Below are 19272 nucleotides of genomic sequence, written 5' to 3'. Positions count from 1 at the left end.
CTGCCATTGGTGACAAAGCCAAGACTGAGGGGAGTAGCTTGGATCGTGTTGATATTCTGGCTGTTCCCACATGATTGTGAGGTGGTCTTTTTTTCCTTGATCTGCCGGCCCTAGTGGTCAGCTGATGCTGGTGTATTTTCTTTGGCCAAGGTTCATTGGTGCCTTGGTTCAGAAGCTGCCTTGTTTTCTCCCAAGATAGGATACAGTTTCCCCCCAGAAGCCCAGGTGACATCTTGAGGTTAGGCACTTTTTTTTTTTTTTGAAGCTTGGGAACCCAAAGCCAAATAGCCTTCCATAAAGATTGTACCCCTATGTCATTCAACAATATGTCCTCTCCCTCAATGGTATGTATGTGAGGACCTTGATGCCCTCTCTCCCTCAGCAATGCCCACTCTGTGAGGTGTATGACCTCACCTGCCTGGGAGCCTGGCCTCGGATGAACTCAGGCCAGTCTCCTGCTGGCTCCCTACTCGGACATGGTGGGGAGCAAGTCTGTCTCTAGGTGGCTCCATCTTCTGCTGGCCTGCCTCAATGCAGCCACTAAGAGTGTGTGAGGCTGTTCTCTGACTTCTCCTTTGAAACCACTGAAGGATGAGCCCGGACAGATACCCCACAATTGAAGTTAGGAGCAGAAAGGCCAGCAGCCCTCTCCTGTCTTCACTCTTCGGGGGGCGATTTGGAGGGAATAATCAAGGAAAGCTCACCCAGCCTGGAGAATCACAGGCTATAATCTCAGTTCTGCCACCTTCTGTCTGTGATTGGACTAGGTCTTCATCTGACCCTTCTTTTCTGGGCCTGTGTCCATAATTCTACTTAGCTTGGGGCTGAGAGGGCTGCTGGCCCCCGGGCCTCTACCCTCCTCATCACCTCAGTTCCTGTTCACAGCATGGCAGCCAGCCACTATTTATATGTTTTGGCTGAAGAGCCAGCGGCCCCCCAGCAGCCGTGAGAGTATCAGCTCCCTAGGAAGCTCTGTTTTGCGAATTCCGTTGACATCTTGAGTTTTGAACTGGTTTTCCTTTTCAGCTCTGCACCTGGTGATCTTACTGCAGTACTGAAGTTGGCATTTGAAGACAGATGACAAAGGAAGAGAAAGGTGGATACTCTTAGCTATGGGGGAACCTTGAGGGTTGCTTATTCACTGGTGTTTGAGGCTTAGCCCCTTGGGTATACCCCTATAGAGGATGATTCTTAGCCCAGATTGCTGACTCCAGGCGAAAGACTGCCAGTGTTACATGTGTGACAGTGAAGGTGTGACAGGTGGTAAGAATTGTTTCTTCACCTACCCTAGGCTCTGATAAGATTCTAAGGTCCCTTCCCTTCCCTTCCCTTCCCCCTTCCCTTCCCTTTTCCCTTCCCTTCCCTGTTCCCTTCCCTTCTCTATTGCCGTTTCTTTCCTTTCCTTCCTTTGCTTCTTTTTTCCTTCCCTTCCTTCCTCCTCCCCTCTTCATTTCCTTCCCTGTCCCTTCCTTCCTCCTTCTTTTTTTGATTCCTTCCTTCCTCCCTTCTCCCTCTCTTCTTTTCAGCCTTCCTTCTGCCTCTCCTCTCTGAAATAAAAATGAAAACATGGGTCTCAGAATTTGTTTCTTCTAATAGTCATTCTGTTATCGTAACAGTAAAAACACGTAATAAAAATGCTCATCTTAGCCATTCTCAAGTGTACAGTATAACATTAGCTACATGAGAATGATTCTGCAACGGGTTCTAGAGCTGTCGCCTCTCGCATCTGAGACCCTGTGCTTACTGACGCGCAGTCTCCCTTTGCTTCTCCTCTAGGTGCCTCACGACCACCATTCTGCTTTTTGAATTTGCATATCATCTCCTTCCTTGCATTTGGCCTTTTTTGTTTTAGGTATTATTTCCTCAGGTAAGCTCTGTGCCAGACACTCCTGTTCTCCTGGAGCTCCTGTAATGTGTGATAACCTACGTGGAGGCACCTCCGGGCCCCTTGGGCTTTCTTCACTTTTCATGCTTTTTAACTTGGATTTCCCATGACCTCAAATTGACTTGATTTTCCTTGATCGCATTGCTGTGGAACCCCTCTAGAGAAAAGTTCAATTCAATGATGGCCTTGTTCAGACGAATCAGAGTTTCTTCTTGGTTCTTTTCTCGGAGTTTCTGTCTGCACTGATATTTTTAGTTGTTCACAGCCTCTTTCTAATTTTGTCTATGTGTGTTCCCATTGAACTTCTGTAATGCAATTATTTTAACTTCCTTTTGGAGGTTCGTTTGTTCTTTTGGCTGAGCTATGCTCCTGGGTTTCTCCATGTGCCTACTTACTGTATTGGTTCATTTGAACAAACCACCATCTCCTCCAGTCTCTGGAGCCTGGCTTGTCAGAGTGGAAAAACCCTTGCTGAGCAGCCAAGGCTACTGGTTCTGTGAGCCTCACCATCCTTTCCTGGAGCGTGTGTGCTGGGGGAGAGGGTCTTCTCCTGGGCTTGTGCACTTAATTCCTCAATTAGAAAGAGTTCTGATCTCTGTCTCTCTCTGTCTGTCTGTCTGTCTCTCTCTCTCTCTCTCTGTGTCTGTCTCTGTCTGTCTCTGTCTCTTTCTCTCTCTCTCTCTCTTCTCTCTCTCTCTCTCTCTCTCTTTCTCTCTCTCTCTCTCTCTCTCTCTCTCTCTCTCTCTCTCTCTCTCTCTCTCTCTCTCTCTCTCTCTCTCTCTCTCTCTCTCTCTCTCTCTCTCTCTCTCTCTCTCTCATTTTCCCTTGTCACGGGGCTTGAAATCTGGGCCTGGGTGCTGTCCCTGAGCTCTTTTGCTCAAGGCTACCACCCTTCCACTTGAGCCACAACACCACTTCCAGTTTTCTGGTGGTTAATTAGAGATAAGCATCTCATGGACTTTAGTGTCTGGGCTGGCTTTGAACCGCGATCCTCAGATCTCAGCCTCCTGAGTAGCTGGGATTACAGGTGTGAGCCACTGTGCCTGAACTGATTGCTCTTTAAAGGCTTTCAACCTCTTGCTCCTTGATGTCTAGCTGTAGGCTTGGCAGATGCTCTGGGAAGGCCAGTCTTTTGTTTCCAGTGAGCCCGGGGGATGTGAGATATGCCAGCTCATCATCACTACCCTCAAGTCAGGTGAGACAGAGAACAGTCCTCAGGTGCACACAGGTGGGGTCAGTGGGCCTGGTCACCACATTCTCTGGGCATGCGCTGGAACTTTTACCACGCATGTGTGTTTATTGTCTTGAACTTTGTCTTGGGCAAGAATGTGGGCCAGAACACCTGTAAAATACAGTGTTATCACTCGGGTGATAAAAGTAAGTAAAGGAAGGCTTTCTACTTAGCGCTGGGTTCTATGGACCACCGGAAGATGGACATGACTGCTGCTGCCTCCAGCTCCTCCTCTCCTAGTTTGAGGTGATGCTTTGCAGACCAAGTCACCAAGGGTGTGGCCCAGTCCCAGCATGGTCCCTGAGAGAAGGCTCCAGTTAAGAGCCTGGACTCCCCTCAGTGAGAGCTGCAGTCTGATTGAGCCTCAGGCTGTGTTGACCCCAGAATCTGGAACCAGGAGCGCCGGGACATTCCCTGTTATTGCCATGGCGCCCACAATGACCTGGGAAACGAAAGGCAAGCTCCTCATCAAAGCTCCGTGGCCCATAAAAAGAAAAGGGTGAGCCCCAAATGTCCTGAGAGCTTCCAGAATTCAGGCTCAAAAGGTGACAGCCTCCAAGACTTCTATAATTCAGAGACCAGTGTGATGAATACAACTTCCTTCTACACACTTCTGCTGTGAACTCTATGCGGAGGGCAAAGCGGCTCCAGAACTGTAAGTGGACTGGTGTATTTCATCTACTTTAGAGACCAGGAGAGGTATGTCCCCACTTAGACATGGATCCATAGGTAGGGAGGATCTTCTGGGATTTTCTGGATTCTGCCCGGAAAGCAGAGGATCCTGGAGTAGAGGGACATTACAAGCCGCTTATGTCCACTCGTGAAGACTTAGGAATGGACTCTTAAAACCCAGGGAGGAGGATACTAAGAAATGGAGGATGACAGTTCAAAGCCAGAAGTCAGGGGTAGCCAAGAATCTTCTTCATCTAGTGAATTTAGGTTTAGAAATGGAGGATGACAGTTCAAAGCCAGAAGCCAGGGATAGCCAAAAATCTTCATCTAGTGAATTTAGTTGCCTGGGTTTTCTCTCTTTATAAATGACAGAAATATATACTTCACACAACAATATTAAGGCAGTTTTAGATGTGTATGTTAATGCTACCTCAAGCTAAATATACGCATATCTAAATATTTTTCTTTGTCCAGCCAAAAGCTGGATCAGCCAGGCGCAGTAGCTCATGCCTGTAATCCTAGTTACTCAGGAGGCTGAGATCTGAGGATTGCAGGTCAAGGCCAGCCCAGCCACTGAAGACCTCAGATTCTTATCTCCAATTAACCACTAGAAAATGGGAAGTGGGGCTGTGGCTCAAGGGTACGGTGGTAGCCTTGAGCTGAAAGAGCTCAACGCCCAGGCCCAGAGTTCAAGACCCATGACACACACACACACACAAAAGAAAGCTGGACCAGAGGTATGGCTCAAGTAGTAATGTACCAGCTAAGCAAGCAAGCCAAGTTGGTGATCGGCCATCAGTGCAAATCCCAGTACGGCCAAAAAAAAAAAACAACCCAAGTCAAACCAAACAAAACATAACAACTAATAACGTCCCCTACAGAGGGGATGTTGGCTGATAAGAAGTCAAAGGAAAAAATATACTCAAGACACCAGTCACTAGCTATCGGGACTTTGGAATATAGAGTCAAAGAATGCAGGAGCTGAACACTGCCTTCCTGCCTCAGTTTCCTCTAGGCCATGTTGAGACTCACAGGGTTGACTGGCCTGAGCTTCAAAGCCCAAGAATTGAAGGCTGTAGTAATTCTTATGTGGTAGGAGGCAGGGCGGGGGTTCAGAGAAGCAGCTGTAGTATTCCCTGGTTGGAGAAACTCCCTTGTGCACGTGTGTGTGTGTGTGTGTGTGTGTGTGTGTGTGTGCATACACAAGTGCACATGTATATATTGGTCAGGATCAAGCCCAGAGCCTTGTGTACCTGCTAAGCCAGTTTTCTGCTACTGTATGTATGTATATATACTGCCTTAATATATATAAGAGATATTTATGGCTGTCCCTGTTGTTGGGCCTAATTAAAAATATCACCTCTTCCTGGGAGCCAATAATTCTAAGTATTGAGGAGGTTAATCTCTGGAGAATCGTGCATCAACACTACTCTGGGTAGAAAAGTCTGCAAGACTCCGATCTCTAAAGTAACCAGCAAAATAGATGGGTTGGAGATGTGGCTCAAGTGATAACCAAACTCCAGTATCCACCCATCCACCCACCCCCAATAAAGGAAAATACCATTTTCTAGTTCTCCAAACAATTACACAGCCTGCACCATTGCAGCTCTCCTTTGGTCCTCAATACATGGTCAAATGTGAAGCCCTAGGTCCCTTCTGTGTGCTTTAACTGAGTCACTTCACAAGACAATAGCAGAAAATTGTCTGTTTCATCAGATGCCTTTAAAAACCTCTTGATTTGGTAAATAATCCACATTTGAGGTTTACTCCTTATTACTTTCGTGGTTAAGTACAGATTTTTCGAGGTCAGTCTCCTTTGTAGCATTTTGAGGAAGCCCTTCGGGAATTCAGTTTGTGTTGTCTGTCTTCTAGCTGCTCATCCTCTTCCCTGCTGTGTCATCTCCGCTCTCATTTCTGACCATGCTGAATCCCGTGAGTAGATCCGCAGCATCCGGAGGCAGCAGTGGGTAGGAGGGGCACCAGCTGGGAGGGGCTGGGCCGCGCCACTCAGGGTCTCAGCCTTCACTGGAGTCTGGCTGTGTCGGGAAGCACACCATGTACTCAGTGCCAAGCAGAAATCAGAGAGCACTTTCCAGGCAAGCACGCGGCCCTGAGGATAAATCCCCACATTGCCAAAACAAAACAACTGAAATGACGTTTCTCCCTGACCTTTGTGCCGTTGGCACCTCCTGACTAGAACACAAATTCCAATATGCCTGGCAGCTTTTAAGTCCTTGGTCCACAGAATACAGCATCCTTACCTCGAAAGATGCCCAGGGGAGATGCTTTGCTTTCTGCTGTGTAGATTGGGAACACATTTAACATCTTGGTAAGATGAAGAGATTATTCTCTTTCATTATCCATCAGTGCAAGTCTCGAATGGAGCGTCGGGTTGTTGGCTCATGCAACAGATGGCGTTTCCCCAAAGAGCCTTTCTCTGGGGACCTGCTGGCCCTCTCTCAGATGTTTAAGGCCCTCAACATAAGTCTTGATGAAGCTCAGAAAAACCCAGGCAGGTAATCAGAGGTCGTGGTGGGATGTGGGTGTGGGGGGGCGGGAGAGGGTTGCACTCCTGGGAGAGAAGGTGGCTGAGAGTTGGGTCATGCCCACTGGATGGAGGGGTCAGGGCCACATCCAGAAGGATACCTCTCCCTCTTTCCCTCCCTCTTCCTCGGGCATAGCCAGGTTGCAAAGGGACTGAATCCCCTGAGAATAGCTATGCATGGTGACAAAAGTGCAGAGGTTCACAACGTTTTTTGCTCAGCTTTCCTTTGCATTGGAAACTTGGGACCCTCATGAGAGTCTCAATTTATCCTCCAGAAACAAATGAAAAAAAAATCTTAGCCATCAAGGAAATATTCAGATACCTGACATACATGTCTATGTCTACCCAGTCAACGGCCCTTGCTGCCCATCAATCTCCTGGGACTCTTAGGAGCAGACTGCACTCTTGACTTCTGCCTCTTATGGGTTCTCAAAGACATGGCACTGGCCACTGGTGCATTGAGCCTGGCTAAAGCTGCCTGCCCCCAGGGAAGGAGCATCCTGTCTCCTGGGCTCAAGGTCAAGTCTACTGGAGCAGAGATTTCCCCCCTGGGGCAGCATGTGGACAGAAGAGGGGTTTGGCCCATGTTCGCTGGATGAACTGTCATCTCCTCTCCTTTTAGTGCACTGGCCAGCCCCACTCCTTCATACCAGAGCCAGGCTAGGGAAGCAGGCACTGGACCTGGACCCAGAAAACAAAGGAAAAAAAATTCAGAAAGCTGAGGAGAACAGCTGGGCCACAAGAGCTGAGGTCTGAGGGAGCTGATGTGTGAAATTGTCCGGATGATCTGAGGATGGTGCATGAGAGGCGGGAAGGCAGAAACCTACGAGACTGGCCATTGGTGCCGGCCAGTAGAAATGTTCAAAGTAGCCCAAGGGACAGAGCTACAATCCCTGCTTCTCCCTTACTAGAACTGTGTGTGTGACCTTCAGCCAGGGGGTGAACCTCTTTTGAGCCCTTATTCCCCCCTTCATCATGGGCGAGGACTGAGGGAAGGAAGTTCCCCATCTGACAACACAGTGCCCACGTCACCATGTGCCATATCATCTATATCATTTGTCCCCCAGAAGAGAGAGATGCTACTTATCCCGTTCCCTTTCCCAGAAGTCCTGAAAGGGTCTGCAGAGCCTGACCCATGGGACGGATGTCCTTGACAACAGCCATGACACACAGCCATGACACAGGCAGTGTGGGCACATTGTCAGCTAGCATCTTCCAGCTCAGCTGGTGACGGGCAAGTTTATGAGGTGGCTGAGTTCCCAGGCCTCCCCCCACACTCTCCAATCCCATCCCTCCCTCTGCATAGCCGACCCTGTCTGGCTTGTCTCAGACATGTCACCCAAGCTGCCAGGGGATTGAGGAAGGAAGCAAGGGCTCAGTCCATTGTTCCTGAAGGGTCAGTGATCCAGTGTCCATGCTCTTTCCTGAGGCTGAGTCACTTGCAGTCATCTCAGGCTCCGGGAAGGACAGCACGTACTCAACGTGATTGTAGGCACAGGCTAGTGTCCAAGCCATCTCTGTGCACAGACACAAGATGGCTCGTGGGGGGCTGGGAGCCCAGGCGATGCACCTATCAGAGGACATCCTCAAGGGTTGCTGGCTGGTGGCTTCCTTGACTGAACCACTCTAAACTGAATGTGACTCAAATTCAGCATCATTTCCCATGTATTTGTGGAAAACCGTTTTATCTCCATTGCCACACAGTTATCCAATGCACATTTGCTAGATACCCGCAGGGCAGTCCCACAGCCACAGGGGAAGATGCACAGGAGACAGACTGCCGCATGACATTGCAGAGGGGGTTGTGGCATAACCACAGGGACAGGCTGCTGGCCCAGGGTTCCCAGAGAAATCAACAGGGACCTTGAGCCCCAAGAAGCAGTCAGAGCCTCCAAAGCAAAAGGCCAGCAGGAAAGCAAGACAGCAGGACAGAGGGAGCAGGCAAGGGGAGGCAGGAGCAGCATCCAGGCCTTCGGAAGCACTGGAGCTGGATTGGCTACAAAGAAGCACAACCTGCTAGCTGTGCTGAGGGTGAGTTGCCCTGCCCCCCTTAGAGGTACTAGGAAGGTGGAGGAGAAAGGCAAGACTGACTCTGCCTGATAGGTGAGTGGATATGGAGGCAGAGGAGGGCTGGAGGCTGGTAGACTGCTGGAAACTTGGGAGGGAGAATGGTGGTCTGGTCAAAGATAATGGCAATGAAATCAAAGACATGTGGACAAGTCCAAAAGAATATTTTGTCAGATTGAGGCAAGTGACTGGTTGTGGTGACACCCAGTGAGTTGGCGTGGCTCCTGGGGTACCATTTCCTGAAACAAGATTTGATGTAGTAGCAGGCTAGGATTCAGGGCAGATTGTGAGGTTCATTTTCAGACATAAGGATCCTGAGGATGTCTAGACAAGGTAAAATAACCTGGAATCAGACCCAGCACTCTGTTTTCTCCTCCAGCACCTACTGTATGTCATGATTTTAGGTACTGACTGAGGGAAATATTGAGCAGCCAGCAGTAGCTTGAAATCCTGTCCATACATGTGAACAGGAAGTAGTGTTTGGGGCCAGCTATGACATTGCTTGCAGTTTATCGCATCCACAGACGGTGCCCCACAGACAGAGGTGTGGCACGTGGTTGAGGGCGTGTGTAGGGCATGCCCACTGGAAGGCAGAGTGGCGCGGTAAAAGAAAAACATCAACATTTAACGTTTTGTTATTTGTATCTTTCCTTGAGGTTATGCATTTCAAAAATTCAGAAACTTCTCTCTGAGCATTTGAAGAACACGGGCACTGCAAGTGGGGAGGCAGGTGAGTCTTTGTCATCCATGATTAAAGCAGAATAGTTCAGTATTTCCAACTCCTTGGGGCCCCTTGAGGCCTTTGTGGAAGAAAACCAGACCATAGCTAGAACACTAGTCTGCGTGTTGTGATTCTTGTTCACTGCCCAGTGTCTAATAAATTTCCATAATTATCTGTCAAATGATCGTCTATGAAACCAAGCCTTGCAAACACATTTCACATGACAAAGGCTACTGTAAAACCCAAGGCACTGAGGTTAATAAATAGTTTTTCCATGAGATGACTACACAGCATCATCATAGAGCAGCTGTTTGTTACCCCTCTGGACTTTGCCCAGTCACAAATTGGACATCCACGTAGCTGAGAGACTTTTCCGAGGCAGGAGCAGGATTGAGAATTATACCACTGAGCTAGAAATATGTACATTGAACCTCACAGAGGAGCCTTTAAGGTCATCTCTTTGTTGTTGTTTTTTGTTGGTGGTGGTGGTGGGTTTTTTGTTTGTTTGTTTGTTTGTTTGCCAGTTCTGGGGCTTGAACTCAGGGCCTAAGCACTGTCCTTGGGCTTTTTCAAGGCTAGAGCTCTACCACTTGAGCCAGAGCACTACTCCCGGCTTTTTCTACGTATGTGGTACCAAGAAATCGAATGCAGGTCTTCATGCATGCTAGGCAAGCGCTCTACCACGAGGCCACACTCCTGGCCCCAGGTGATCTCTTTTTTAAACGTTATACTTGTGGTGCTCAGGACTGAACCCAGAGCCTCATGCAAGCTCCAATTCTAGTGATGTTCCCAGATGAAAGCTGGCTACTTTACTGACCCAAAGCTGAGAGTCTAGTAAGTAGAGGCCAGAATGTGGCTAAGGAATGATGGTATCCAAGGATACATCCCACCACAAAGAGCTAGCCACAGTGCCCAGGCTGGGACACACTGCACTGGAAGAAGACCAAGTGTGGTCCCCCTAAAAGGGTCTCCCCAGGAGTGTCCCTGGAAGCTTCTTGCAAAGCCTTTCTCCAGGTCTCCAAGTTGGAAGGAAGCCATTTGCCTGAGTCCCTCCCGCTCTGTCTTAGCTCCCTGGAGTACCGTTCACCTTCCCTTCAGAGGCACAGGGAAGCCACTTGGCCTTCTGTCTGCTTCCTGCCTGTGCTGGAGTGAAGGAGAACTGGAGAGGAGGGGAAGGATTTGTGTGGCTGAGCATCCTCTTACCTCCTCAGATGTGCTTCTGGAATGCCTTGGCTTAAGGTGGGAACTCCACCAGCCCCAGCTTTTCCAGTCTGCGACCTTGGCCAACCTTTACTTGATGGCCCTGATGCACAGGACGAAGACCTCTGCAGATACCACGATGCCATGTAATTTTACATAGAACAATAGTATGGTTTTATGTGCAATCATCATCCCCTGGGGCTGGGGCCCCCCTCACCCTCAGGTTTGAAGGACTCCAGCCTGGCCTCTAGCTCCTTGGAGAGCAACAATTGTTTGCTCTGACAGATCTGAGCCAGGTTCTGTGGTGAGGGCTGATCACGTGACTACCCTCAGGGAAAACATGTGAGTAACCTCTCTCTCTCTCCTCTGCCTGCCTAGCCCTCTCCCACTGACTTTATCTTCTGTGTCCTGCTGTTCTGTGTCTTCTGTTCTCCACCCTGGGGTTAAATAGAACTGAATGGCTTTCTGATGATGGCTTTTGTCTAAGGCTTGATGCCCAGCCTTATTTCCTCACTTATTTGTCCTTACTTCCTCATTCTTTTGTAGCCGTTTCCCCATTTCCTCTCCAGTGGGTTGCCTACCTACTTGCAATTTCTCTCTCTCTCTCTCTCTCTCTCTCTCTCTCTCTCTCTCTCTCTCTCTCTCTCTCTCTCTCTCTCTCTCTCTCACACACACACACACACACACACACCCTCTCCCTCTCCCTCCTGCCTCCACTTCGTAGCTACTGAGAAGGTTTGCTCAACTTGCTCAGGGCCATAAATTCCCTGACCACCTGTCCTAGCCCTTTCCCATTCTATTATCCTTTCTCCACAAGTCTGTTTCAGTCATTTAGTTCAGATAGATAGGTTTGGGTTTACTAGTGTCACTGCTGCCTGTAAGTTGCAGAGGCTGCAATTCCCTGCATGCAGGTAGAGGTGCAAGAGGCAAATGCTCCAGAGCGAGAGACAAGGCCTGACATATAGTAGGTCATCAAAAAAAAAAAAATTGGCCATACCTGACGAATGTAACTGTAACCCCGCTATACATCACCCCAACAATAAGATACAATTAAAAAATAAAATCTAAAATGAACAACAAAAAAGATTTTGGTCAAATGAGACAAAAAACAGAGTCCAGCACCGGAGGACAGTGAAGGGGTACTGAGACAAAGAGGCGTTTGGGGGCCACGGTCTTTAGTGCAATGTAGTTGGAACCTATTCTTGTGTAAGATGGTGGTGGGTCCTGGGGTGGAGTAAGCCATCCGTGAGCCTGACCAGCACGAAGCACTCCTTCTTAGGCAGACCCATGGTGGAACCGGACTAACAGACTACAGGAGGCTGATCTTAGGTAGCAGGGGTGGAGGAGCTGCCTCTCATGCAGGGTCAGAAAAGGGACAGGTGGGGAAGCCCCCCCCCCCCCCCCCCCCCCCCCCGCCCCGCTCCATGCAGGAGAGAGGCAGGCGGAGGAAGTCCGGCAGTGTGCTGGGAATCCGCCCAGAGGAGGCGGGTCTGGGAGATGACAGCAGAGCAGGGGGAAGAGGCTGGAGGTGCTAGCGTGATGGATGTGCTAAGGTCGCTCTGGTAGCCACATGGGAGAGCAGAGCGCTGCAGGGGAATGGAGCCAGCTAGCATGGGCTGCCCTACCCTTCCCTCTGGAACTCCTCAGGGACAGAGTTCCCCAGGTTGGGAAGCACATGTCAAGATGCACTAGGTGGACATCCCATCTTTCAACAGATAGGTCCCCATTTCCCCCTCGATCCGACCCCAGTCATGGTGCTCAGGTGCAGAAACCAACAGGAGAGACCCGCTCTGCCCTGGTATGGTTCACGGCCTAATAATGAGAAAGGTGTGGCAGGGAGGAGGGAGAAATAAATTCACTTATCAGCTGACAATATATGATGTAAGATGGTGAGGGGAAGCTGGGTAAAGGAAAACATGTACTTGCTATTTTACTTTTGCAAGCTCAGTGAACCCCTCTTCCAGAGAAGTTCTCTTCTGCAGCAAGCCCAGGATGGTGTGATACAGGTCATGATCTGGAGGGGAGACGAGGGGAGGGTACAGCGTCACTAAGGCCAAGGTCATCACAACCCATCATCTGATTTTCTTCACTAGGTCACGTACATGGGAAGACCAAAGAAGTACCCCCTGTAAAGAAGATGATCATTTCCTTGAAGATCAACGATCCAGCAGTCAACAGAGTTGGTAAGGTACTCCTACCTTCTGTCACGTGGCATATGTCACACCATCAGATAAACAATACCACTCTAAGCCTTCCTAGGTCAGAATAAATGCTCTGAGCAGCCAGCTGTCCTGAGAACACTGTGACAACATGGCGGGCAGTCTCCAGGGTTATGCAGGGCTTGGAGCAAGCCAAGTCCAAGTCCATCGAGGCCCTTAGCCATACGGTCTAGTTCCTGTGCAATCAAATTCTCCTGGCTCTTTCCAGGAGTCCTTGACCATACGAGTCCTCAAGCTACATGGAAAATCACGATAAACTACTTGGCATCTCAACAGAAAATGTGACCAATCTATGCACGATGTATTTAGGTAGTCACATTCCTGTACAGGCCAGGGACCCCAAGAAAGGGAAAAGGGTCTGTAGGTTCATGGAGAACCCTGAGATGGCTCAGCCCCAAGGCAGAGCTAGGGGCTCGGGATGGGCTCATTTGAAGCACTGGGAGTCCCAGTGGCTACCTTGCGAGGTCGAATCTGCCTCTTCTCCAAGAGCATCCACCTTCTGGGCTGCAGGACTTGTGAGGCCATGGGGCAGGGTCCTCAGGCGAAGGCCTGTGCTCACAGCTCTCGCTTGGCTACTATCCCCAGCCTTCGCCCTGGCACTGAAGAGCCTCTACATGACCAATGTGGAGATTAAAGTGGACGACCTGCTGGGTGTGCTGGCTTCTGCTCACATCCTGCAGTCCACTCACCTGTTTCAAAGGTAAGGAGACAGGGGGTATGAGGCCAGCTGGGAAAGTCCAGAAGGGCCCTTCCTGGTTCATTTCATGGACTAGATCTCTTCCCCGGGGGAAGACACCATGAGCTCCTTTGCATGGAACATAGAAATGAACAGCACAGAAGCACAGGTGGTGCGCTGCAGGTTTCTAGTTGGCCCCTGTCCCTGGAAGTGGCTGGTGCCTCACAGGAATAAAATGATAAAGGAAGGGGTGCGTCTAATGCTGAGAGAGATTTTATAGGTACACAAAGTGACTTTCTAGGATCCCCTCCAACCAGCTTACTTACCTGTTGCCCCAAGACTCACTTCTGTATTTTAAAAAAAAGTCTCTCCGTTGGGCATGCACACACAATCTGAAGACAAGCTAGATTTCTTCCAGGTTCATGCCTCACTTGTGTTAAGATGCATCTGTTTTCACTTGTCAGTACTATCTTTGTTATGAATGCTCTACGTAGTTATTGTAAATCTCCTGGGGGAGAGAGATAGAGAGATATGGGAAGTGTTTTTGTTGTTGTTGTTTTCTTTTATTTATTTATTTATTTATTTATTTTGCCAGTCCTGGGGCTTGAACTCAGGCCCTGAGAACTTCCTTAAACACTTTCCACTCAAGGCTAGTGCTCTGCCACTTGAGCCACAGCACCACTTCCAGCTTTTCCTGTATGTGGTACCAAAGAACTGAACCCAAGGCTTCGTGCATGCTAGGCGAGCACTCTACCACTAGGCCACACTCCTAGACCTGTTTTTGTTTTTTTTTTCTTTTTTGCCAATACTGGGGCTTGAACTTAGGGCCTCATACTCTCTTATTCAGCTTTTGTCAGTCAAGGCTGGTGCTCTACCAATTGAGCCACACCTCTACTTTGCCTTTTTTCTGGTTGGGAATAAGAGTCTTTGATTTGTCTGCCTGGATTTGAACCTCTGTCCTCAGGTCTCAGCCTCCAGAGTAGCGAGGATTATAGGTGTGAGCCACTGGGGTCTGGAAAAATCACAATCTATTGATCCCCCTGGCCACTAGGGGGCATAGCTTTACAGCTGGGTATTCACGGCCTCTGGCCTCATCTGGTATCCAGTAGGAAGCCATGGGACAGGGGACCAGGAGATATTTAAAGGGATTGATGCACAAAGTTGAGGCTTCTGCATCCTGACAAGTCCCGGATGCCTAGACATTGAAAGATGACAGAGCAATAGGCAAGCCTCAGAACTTCCATCTGCATTCCAGAAGCCATGGTGACACAATCTAGGCCCAGTCAGAGGCAGCTCGGTGCCTGTCATTGGACTTTTCTGCAGATCCCATAGCACATGTGACATTCGTGGGCTCAACTCTTCCAGAAGCTTCCCCATCACCTTCCAGTACTGATCTAGGCTCCACTGCAAATGTGGAGTTGGTGGCAGAAGGCTGGGAGATGGATCACTTCCCAGCAGCTCTGTGCTTCCTGGTCCCCCGTGTGTTTCTGTGTGGGGAGAAGCTGGAGTGTAGGGTAATCTGCTAGGCTGTGGCCACCTCCAGCCTCAGTTTTTTCATCTGAGTGCTTAGTGAATGAATGAATGAATGAATGAATGAGTGGTTCATCCTAGCCACAAAATAACATCAGCTGTTCCACTGAGAACAGAGGCAGGCGCTCTCCAGGGGACCGTACAGGATTTAGCTCACACACAGTCTAAAGTAAATGCCTCTGTCCTGGGCTGGGGCACACGAGATGACCTAGGCCAGGTCAAGAAGCTTCTTATAACTGCACTGAGGATGCAGATTCCCCAGGATCTAAGGGCTGCAGATTCTCAGAGGCCCACTCCATCTGCAGAGGCCACAGCGAGAGACAACCAGAGTTTTGGAGTAGCTCTAATCAAGTCTTCATGGTCAGTCCTGTGGGACTGGCCTGGCAGGGGGTGGAGATAAGCCAGCTTCAGTAAGGTCTTGGTGCCATTTAAGGAGTCTGGCCTTGACCTTATGGTAATGGGGAGGGGGCTTTGTATAGATTCTCTACACCTTTGTTTCTATACACCATCTATGTGCAGCTCAGCATAGCCTAGGACAAATTGATACCACGAGTGTGGCATCTCTGACCACATCCTAGAATGTGGCTTCACCTTTGAGGTAGTTCTCCAGACCCTTTCTGTCTCCTCTGCCTCTGCCCCAATTTAGAAGCCCCACCTGCCTCTGACTTACCTACAATGATCCAAGGCTAACAGGTGCCTCATTCCCTTCCCTTGTCCTTCTTGTGCTGCAAGCCAGAGTGGGAAGCCACGGCAGGGAGCCAAGCCTACCATCCCACTGGGCAGAACCAAACCTGCCTAACAGGGATAGAACCTGCCCTAGATTCTGCAGATAATTTTGATAGGACTGATTGTTTTAGGTAGAGGTCAGGGCAGGCCTTCTCACTGTTGGGCTGGGTCTTGCCTGCTCTGGAGAGATTGAGGGTGCAGGTGTGTGTGTGTGTGTGTGTGTGTGTGTGTGTGTGTGTGTGTGTGTGTGTGTGTGTGTGTGTGTGTGTGTGTGCGCGCGCGCGCGCACGCGCACGCGCACCCATCTGTGTAGTGAAATAACAGTGCCCAGATGGTTTTGTGACATTAAATGATAAATGATGGCTTGTTTGAAGGCCAGCTTGGCTGAGCTTTTCAGTCAGTGCAAAATCACCCAGGTGAGGCAAAATGGTTACTTGCCTATAATCTCAGTTACTTGGGAGATAGAGACAAGAGAATCACAGTTTGCAACCAGCACTAGCAAAAACTAAGCAAGATGTCATCTCAATGAGTAAGTGGGGTCTGGTAGCATGTGCCTGGCATCCCAGCTTTCCAGGGAGTATAAGTAGTAGGATCACAGTTCAGGTCACCCCAAGCAACAACAGAAGATCTTATTTGGGAAATAAGCAAAAAAAGGTCTGGAGGCATGGTTCAATAGGTAGAGTACCTGCCTAACAAGTATGAGGTCCTGACTTCAAACCATGGTACTATCTGCCCAGCCCCCACCCCCAAAAATGCCCAGTGGCGCTTGAGGCCTAAATCATGCATTCTGGATTCTGCTATTCTTAAGGGCCACAGTGTATACATGAAGAGCCACCCTGGGCTGCTGTGGCTCTCGCGGCCATGCCCATGCTGGCCCTCAGGCTGCAGTCACAGCTGGATCTCAGCTGTTGCAGGCCTGACCAAGGGTGACTGCAGAGGAAAAGGAAGAAGAGGGAAGTCAAGATGAGGCCAGACCAGGAGGACCTTGGATGGCTTCCACTTGGTTCATTCAAGAGGAAGCAGGCAGTTTGGAGGGGAAGGGGTCCAAACCTTTGTTTACCATAGTCGAAGCCCCTTTCCACAATGAGAAGGGAGCCGTGGAGGCAGGGAGGCCCACTGTAGGAGGCTGGGGAGGCCAAGCCAAACTGGGGACGCTTGAGTTAAGAACAGGGAGGGGAATGGTGGGTCTAGGCGATGTGAAGATGAGAATGAATTGGCTCAGCCATTGTCAGCCAAGGCGCTCACAACATGACAGCAGGGCCTGGACTGCACGGCCCTCCTGAACCAGGGGTCCCGAACCCAGGACCACACCTTCTCATCAGCAAATTGACCCACCCAGAATCCAAGGGTGCAGGGTGTTTTGTCATGACCAGGTAACCAGTTACTTGCTCAGTTTTTATTTCGTATCATTTTTATTGTAATGAATAGAAGGGTTACATGATATTCACCAGATAGAAGCTGCATTACTTCACAAACATTGCACTTTTTTTTTTTCATTATAGGGTTTGGACTTAGGGCTTCCAGCTTGCTCAACTTGCTAGCTCAGCTGGTAATCTACCATTTGAGCCATGTCTCCAGCTCAGCTTGTTGCTGGTTAATGGAAGATGGAATAACATAGACTTTTCCAGGCCGGCTTCAAGCCATGATCCCTCGGATCTCAGCCTCCTGAGTAGCTAGACTTGAATATGTGTGAGGCACCAGTGCACAGCTGGTACAGGTTTAAAGTGGCTTAAACCCATAAATGAACAAGAGGATATCAATTCTTTTTAACAAAGGAGAAAGAAACACACGATGGAGAAACTAAAACATGTATACTATCGCAACCTACACTCAGCCACCCATTCAGCTTTGAGCTTCCAACTGATAAAAGGAAAATGGATAACTGACCAATAGCAGGAGATAAAAAATAAAAATGATATAAAGCTGGGAAGTCATGGGAAAATGGGACAGAAAATATTGGTATTAAAATAGCCACTGTCCTTAGGGACAGCACTCAGGCCCAGAGTTCAAGACTGACCAAGGGAGGGGGGAAGAGCTGGGTGCAGTGGCTCACATCTGTAATCCTAGCTACCCAGGAGTCTGAGATCTGAGGATCAAGGTTCAAAGCCAGCCCAGGCCTTAAAGAACGTGAGACTCTTATCTCCAAGTAATCTATGGAAAACAAGAAGTAGGGCTGTGGCTCAAGTGGTCAGGCAGTAGCCTTGCGCTAAAGCACTTAGGGATAGCGCCCAGGCCCAGAGTTCAAGGCCCACAAACCACCAAAAGAAACCAAATAGATTAACATTTGGTTGGGAGTATGGCCTAGTGGTAGAGTGCTTACCTAGCACGCACAAAGCCCTGGGTTTGATTCCTTGCTACCACATACACAGGAAAAACTGGAAGTGGCACTGTAGCTCAAGTGGCAAAGCGTTAGCCTTGAGCAAAAACTGTCCAAGGACAGTGCCCATACCCTGAGTTCAAGCCCTAGGACTGGGAAAAACATTGACCACTCTCTTCAGATTATCCCAGGACATATAACAATATCTTCCTGGCCTTAACACAGTTGTAATAACATAGCAATCTGTCCCGAGGTTTACCCTAACGACTGTCTCCCGGGGTGACTTCCCACTGGCCTTCAGCCTTGTTCTTTGTACCCTGAAGCTCTCCCCAGTGCCTGGAACAAAGTGCATTCTCAGTAAACACATCCTTCACGAGCATCTGCGAGTCAGACCAATGAGGCATAGTCATAAGAAAAAAATAGGATTTCCACCAGAAAGCCGCCCTTAAGATCCATTTGTGCAGAGAGGAAGGGAAGGCCCCTCTGGACACTGCAAAGCATCCACGGAGGAGGAAAAGGCCTAGAGCAGGAGGGCACCGATGGCTGTCTTGCCTATGAATAAGCCTCTATAGGACAGCTTTATCCCCTTGGCTTGGAGCAATAACAAACAGAGGCTACTTGGTTGTCCTCTAAAGAGCTTCTAGCCCTTTGTACAAGCATTCTGGCCTTGTCCCTTGCCCTAAAACAAGACTCCTTTCTTGTGCCACTGTGGAGTTGAAGGAAGTCCCTGGGCTTATCACACCTCCCCCCCCCCCCCGTCACCCCCGCTTCTCTGGCAGCAACCTGAGGTTCCCCGGGATCAGCAATCCTCTCCCCGCAGGTGTGTGACCATGATGATGAATGAACTCGCGCCAAGTACCCTAAAGGCCTTCTACCTGGCGGCCTGCAAGGTGAGAGCACATCCTAGGACTTGGGCTGTTTGGCTAAGTGAACTCATTTCTTTTTTAATTTCCTTTTTTTTTTTTAACTTTTTTGTATTTACATCTCATGCCTACCCTAGGGCTTGAGCTCAGGGCCTGGGCACTGTCTCTGAGCTTGTTTTTTTTTTCTTTTTTTTTTGCTCAAAGCTAATATTCTACTACTTGAGCCACAGCCACGTCCAACCATGTTGGTGGTTCATTGGAGCTGAGTCTCACTTTCTGCCCAGGATAATGTCAAGTCATGATCCTCAGATCTCAGGCTCTTGAGTAGCTAAGATTACAGGCATGTGCCACAGGCAACCTGCTTTATAATCTGTTTTAAAAGGACTTATGAAAAGCAAAAAAAAAAAAAAAAGTAGGAAGAGGGGCTGGGAGTTTAGCCTAGTGGTAGAACGCTTGCCTAGCATTCACGAAGACCCAGGTTCAATTCCTCAGTACCCCACATACATAGCAAAAAGCCGGAAGTGGTGCTGAGGCTCAAGTGGTAGAGCTCTAGCCTTGAGAAAGCCCAAGGACAGTGCTCAAGCCCTGAGCCCAAGCACAGGACTGGCAAAAAAAAAAAA

The 19272-nt window shown here is 49.2% G+C and overlaps 1 protein-coding gene across 1 annotated transcript in view; it reads left to right on the top strand.

Annotated features, from left to right (window-relative positions):
* Positions 1-3554: 3554 nt before the first annotated feature.
* Btbd16 (BTB domain containing 16) overlaps positions 3555-19272 on the top strand; it is a 43519-nt gene continuing 27801 nt past the window's right edge. Inside the window, exons 1-8 of the mRNA XM_090346862.1 lie at positions 3555-3771; positions 5661-5720; positions 6156-6304; positions 9057-9130; positions 10333-10467; positions 12415-12504; positions 13126-13240; positions 18610-18679. Of these exons, the coding sequence (XP_090202988.1) occupies positions 5709-5720; positions 6156-6304; positions 9057-9130; positions 10333-10467; positions 12415-12504; positions 13126-13240; positions 18610-18679 (645 nt within the window). The 5' untranslated portion in view covers positions 3555-3771; positions 5661-5708. The remainder of the gene's footprint in view (positions 3772-5660; positions 5721-6155; positions 6305-9056; positions 9131-10332; positions 10468-12414; positions 12505-13125; positions 13241-18609; positions 18680-19272) is intronic.

The sequence above is a fragment of the Megascapheus bottae genome, chromosome 15 (assembly GCF_031878675.1).
Source record: "Megascapheus bottae isolate mThoBot1 chromosome 15, mThoBot2.hap1, whole genome shotgun sequence".
NCBI lineage: Eukaryota > Metazoa > Chordata > Mammalia > Rodentia > Geomyidae > Megascapheus > Megascapheus bottae.
Note: the sequence above shows the minus strand (reverse complement) of the source record. Positions and strands in the feature narration are given on the sequence as shown.